The sequence below is a fragment of the Triticum dicoccoides genome, chromosome 6B (assembly GCF_002162155.2).
Source record: "Triticum dicoccoides isolate Atlit2015 ecotype Zavitan chromosome 6B, WEW_v2.0, whole genome shotgun sequence".
Classification (NCBI taxonomy): Eukaryota; Viridiplantae; Streptophyta; class Magnoliopsida; order Poales; family Poaceae; genus Triticum; species Triticum dicoccoides.
The window spans coordinates 686,300,904-686,306,414 of record NC_041391.1 but is presented as its reverse complement, the minus strand read 5'-3'; the positions used below and the strand labels follow the sequence as shown (position 1 = coordinate 686,306,414).

At 47.6% G+C, this 5,511-nt stretch overlaps 1 protein-coding gene across 4 annotated transcripts in view; it reads left to right on the top strand.

The window, feature by feature from the left end:
• The window catches only part of LOC119326294 (transcription factor SPATULA-like), a 3,523-nt gene extending 1,097 nt beyond the window's left edge, over positions 1-2,426 (top strand). Inside the window, exons 3-7 of one of the 4 annotated variants that reach the window (XM_037599973.1) lie at positions 59-124; positions 574-906; positions 1,033-1,102; positions 1,229-1,376; positions 1,817-2,426. In XM_037599973.1, the coding sequence (XP_037455870.1) occupies positions 59-124; positions 574-906; positions 1,033-1,102; positions 1,229-1,376; positions 1,817-1,823 (624 nt within the window). In that variant the 3' untranslated portion in view covers positions 1,824-2,426. The remainder of the gene's footprint in view (positions 1-58; positions 125-573; positions 907-1,032; positions 1,103-1,228; positions 1,377-1,816) is intronic. The other 3 variants (XM_037599972.1, XM_037599974.1, XM_037599975.1) reach the window with 3 other exon arrangements.
• The last annotated feature ends 3,085 nt before the right edge of the window (positions 2,427-5,511 follow it).

Below are 5,511 nucleotides of genomic sequence, written 5' to 3'. Positions count from 1 at the left end.
TTGCTGGAAGCTAACTGAGGTGATGTTGCATGGCCGGCGGCGGCGGCGGCTGCTCCAGACGGACAAAGCCTCCATGCTCGACGACGCCATTGAGTACCTCAAGCACCTCCAGCTCCAAGTGCAGGTCAGCAAAATGCTGCTCCCCTGAATTTTCTCAACAGAAAAGTTTATGATGTGTCATCGCCTGAAAAATCATATGTGCTGGTCAGCAGTCAGCACTGCTGAACGAAAAATGTGAATATCTCCCTAGGTTTAAAGCCCTTAATTTGGCAACAACAACAACAAAAAAACAAGAAACTGGACAAGGCATGTTGATTTAGCTAGGCTGTTGCGTCAGTAGGTTGCACAAGGAATAATTTGTTTTGCATTTGACTGTATGAAAACGAAACATCGGTTTTCAGTCTTATTGTTGTTGTGCTGTGATAATCAAGTAGCTGCCCATTTCTGCGCCTCTATCAACTATGGAAAGCACCAATGCATCATTATACCCCATTTGTGCATTTCAATTTGTGTCCGGTCGCAATGGTTCGTCGCATTTCGATTTGTGTTCTGATTGCTATAACTCTGTTCCAGATGCTGTCTATGAGGAATGGAGTGTATCGTCCCTCGGTGAACTTACCAGGAGCACCTGACCATCTGCCGACATCGCAAATGTGCGCCGCACTTAACCAGAACAGCGTCGACGCATCATCAAACCGACCAGCTGCCATGCTGCCTATGAGTCATTTTTTAGGAGCAATGTCAGGGACTCGACATCCATTTGGACCTCCGAATCAGGACCGGCCGCGTCACGAGCCTCTTGTGTTATCAAGTGTTCCTTGCACGACCACTCGAGAGCCTCCGTTCCTTCTCGGGCCATCGCAGGAGTCCCCCCTTCGATCCCTTCAGTTGACCTTACCGGCCGAGGTAACTGTTCTGTTGAGTGCAGAGCATAAGCTTGTGATGAAGCCCCCTTTCCTCTGCAAATGCAGAGCAGCACATTTTCAGTACTTCCCATATACAGTTTTTCACTTGTTTTCTTATCCATGCCAGATGATCTTTCAAGAGGAGGCAATGCTAAAGCATCGGCTAAGTTCAACTCAGGAGACCACCTCGATGCCAGGTTAGAGATCGTAATAAATTTCAAATAACAAGTAGTTAGCACTTGATTTCTAGTGTCATCTTTAGCATTTTGGTGAATTGGTGAAGATATTTGTCTTCTTTCTGGCATTCCTCTATGATTCTCCAGTAGGGCATGAGATCAAGCAGCCTGTTAGGCAGGAAACACCTGCAGAGAGGGCTGGTCATTTCGATGCATGTTCAATCTGGAAAAATCAATCACATGACATGACGCCAAACAATCCGGAAAGCGTTCTGTTTGCGCCGCACTTTCGTAGGTAATTTTTCATCCTGACATGTACGCAGTCATAGAGGGAGTGGATCCTTTCAGAAAAAATAAATCTTGAGAAGATCTTTTCTTTTTGGTTAGTCATGGTGCTATTTTTCATTGTAAGCATTTTTTAAGAAGTTAAGGAGTCAGAAGACTTGAAGTATGATCCACCTGCTTGCTGTAACCTGTACTTCAGTACCTGTTTTAAGGCTCCCAAAAAATTACTGGTTGGAGTCACTGATTTTGATATAATAGTAACCTTTATTTTTGGGTTATAACAGCCCCTATACTAGTCATGTCACAACAGTTAAGCTATTTGATAGCCATCTTAAGCTTCCCATTTCCATTGACAGTCTACTTTAGGTTTCTGAAATCTTATGAACCGTGAATACAGTATCCTTTCTCTGTGATCAACTTAGTCTGATATGTTTTATGTATTGATTACAGGAACTAACAGCTCTCTTCACGATCCCTGACAGATTTGGGAGCGGTACCGCTGACTCGGGTCTGAGGGCGGAATCGAAGTAACTTCGCGATCAAAATGGACAGATGACTTGGAATTTCTGGAACATTTGCTCATTGGAGTGCTCCATTTAGGCAGACAGGCAATAGGGTAGTAAGTGGTGATCGTCAAGATAGTAATGGTTTTCATCAGATGCAACTTGTCTAATATTAGCAGTAGCAATTATATATCAGCCAGAGAAGGGGAGCCTTGGCGCAGTGGTAAAGCTGCTGCCTTGTGACCATGAGGTCATGGGTTCAAGTCCTGGAAACAGCCTCTTACAGAAATGTAGGGAAAGGCTGCGTACTATAGACTCAAAGTGGTCGGACCCTTCCCTGGACCCTGCGCAAGCGGGAGCTACATGCACCAGGTTGCCCTTTAATTATATATCAGCCAGACTGCATTCTTGATATGAAATCAAGAAATGCTGATCATGTGAATATGTAGCGTTAAGACCAGCCCCGAACCCGCAATGAACTCAAACCAGCTACTAGTACAAATGATTGTGATTGTCTGTGCTGCCGGTAACTAGTCCAGGAAACTTGAAACCCTTTACTTTTCCCCTTCTCTTTTTGTTTTGGAAATGAAGGTTAAACCTCTCAGCCGTAAATGCCAGATCACGGATTTTTATCCAAAATGTGAAGTGGTGAACAGTAAAATAACAACGACAAAAAACAAATTCAAAAATTTCTGAATTTCTTTTGTGGTGAACTTTGACAAATGCTTCAGTGCTTGCAAATTTTCATTGTGAAATGACATTTGTGAAGTCATGGCAAAAAAAAAGCAATACTCCAAAATGCTTTCCAAAGTAACACTTTTGGAACGTTGATATTTTATTGCCACGACATCCATGAATGTAATTTTGTAATGAAATTTTGCGAACACTTAAAACATTTATCAATGTTTGCACCAAAAAAATTCAAATTGTTTGAATTATTTTTTGTATTTTACTGTTCACCCGAACTCATTTGAGCTCGAGCACAAAAACACCACGTCCACTCCCACTACCCTATTTTTCTCAAAATGCACACATGCCACATCATCATGCAAATATGTATATGAAAAAGAACCACCTCAACATGCAAACACACATGAAAAAAGGCCCACATCTATAAATACAAAAATCCTTTTTATTTTAAATTTTAGTTCTCTTATTATTCATCCAAATGTTCATGTTCCAAATAATTAAATATCACAAAAGTATATTGCAACGAACTCTGGACGCAACGTCCGAGGTATCATCTAGTGTTCGCAAAGCAGGCCTGATAGGTGGGAACCCGATGAATGAGTTCACGCCTGAGGGTGGCCCAATCTTCATGTTGTAGGATTAAATCTGGAGGGATAACTAGCTGCAAGCAGTCGGGATAACTAGTTTTATACCTGCCAAGGTTGGATGCAACCCATACGTTGGGGATGGCTGACCGAAGCTACAAGAACTTCAACCCGCTGTCCGAACAATCGCAGAACCATAAACCGGTACTAACCCACACAAAACGTCCGGAATCGTAGAGCACGAATTAGGGGGAACCAGTGACTCCTTCTCGCGAATCCGGATAAACTCACAAGAGCAAAGGTAGCAAGGATCTCTCGGATATGTCTAGCAGTCTTGTTGCATAAGGTTATAGCTGAATAGTTTGACAAAAGGTTTTTTAAGAGGACTGGGGGAGATGGAGTTTTATAGCAGGGACAACCCCCCTTAGCTTGGTGTGAAAATGGTTTCAAAAGTAAGCAGGTTTGCACGGCTTCCTTGGGGGAATAAGCAGTCAACTTTGGGAGTTGTTGGAGAGCTCCTCAAAAATTCGCGAAGCCTTGACAGTCTGGACACCTTCCATGAGATTGCCTAGAAATTTTGACTCACAACTCCAAATGATGTGAGGTTTTCTGCATTGGAAAGATAATTTGATGTAGCTTTTGTTGATGTACCCCTATGACCCCGTCTCTCCACCACATGGGTGTGGCAGAACGAAATATCAAAGATAAAAAAGATAGCATCAGCTTCACTTGAAACTTGTTTTCTCTAAACTTGTTCCTTCAAACCGGTTGCTTCAAGAGCTCATAAGTTGTTGGATTTCTTCCCTATGATATCTAAGTCCAACCAACAACAATGGAGATGAAAGTGCAACCATGTGTTCAAGATTGTGGTGTGAACTTAAGTTAGCGATCACTTGGCCATGTGTTTGCTTGATTCGGCTTAGTAATTCTTTCCAACTAAATTGTGCACTTTTCTGAAATGTCATGTATGATGTACCCATGTGCTCATCAAGGCCTCCATCATAACTTCCCGCGCCCATACACCAACACAAGGCCCGCTTTAAGGACCATGTTCCATTGATAGTCCATTGATTCACATGTGTTGAGTATATTGTGTACATGTATATTTGTGTGTAGGGCCCACCTCCTGTTTTCTTTGTATAGTTGAGGTTGTGGCCCACCTCTGTACTTATATATACGTGCCTGGTGCACCGATCAATACATCGAGATTGCACAACCCATAACTTGCCGTTCTACATGGTATCTATCGCAGCAAGATCCTAACCCTAAAGCCGCCGCCGCCGCTACTCCCCGCCGCCGCCACCAGCCGCCGCCGCCGCTGCTACTCCCCGCCGCCACAGCTGCTGGTCGCCGCCGCCTCCCCACCACCTCGCACGCCGCTGCTGCCGCCTCTTCCCGAGGCCGCCGCCGCCGCTTCTCCCGCTTCCGCCTGCGCCCTCCCTCCCCCGCACCCTTCCCTCCCACTCGCGCCGCCACCTTCCCTCCCACACGCGCCGCAGCCGCTCCACCCCATCTGCCACCTGCGCCGCCGCACCTCTCTCCCGTGCCGCAACCACCTCTCTGCCGCGCCGCAACCCGCCCCGCAGGTCCCAAACCCTAACTCTCGCCATGAGTTCCTCCTCGTCCACTGTTTCCAACCCTTTGCCGGTCCCGATGTCACTCTCGTCCGCGACCTCAACATCCACGAGCGCGTTCCGGTCAAGCTTGATCACACCACCGCCTCCTACTCCGCTTGGAAGCGGTAATTTTCGCTTGTGTTCCGTGAGTACCTTCTGCACGGCCACGTGGACGGCACCGTGGACTCAGCGCTCATGATCAACGACGAGGAGTGGATGATCCTCGACGCCACCATCATCCGCTGGTTCTACCTCACCATCTCCAGCGACCTCTTCCACACCATGGTGAACGACGAGGACGGCGCCTATGCGGTCTGGACCAAGCTCAACGGCCTCTTCACCGACAATCGGCTGCAGCGCAAGGTCCTGCTCTATGGTGAGTTTTACGGGTGCCAGCAACTTGACTCCTCCATCGATGATTTTTGCATGCGCCTCAAGAAACTCGCCGATGAGCTCCGTGATCTCGGGGAAAAGATCGGCGACGAGCTCCTCATCAGCACCCTCTCCGGCGACCTCAACGAGGACTTCGGGAACGCCGCCTCCAACCTCACCCTCATCCCAGAGCCCACCTTCGCCAAGGTGGTCGCATACCTCAAGTTGGAGGAACGCCGGATGCGGGTGGCCCGGACTCGCGCGACCCACACCGCCCTCGTCGCAGGCACCCACGGGGGGTCGGCCCCGCCACCGCCACGCCCGACGCTGCCCCAGCCGGCGGCACCCGTCTTCCCGCCTGGATTCCCGCCCGCACCGGC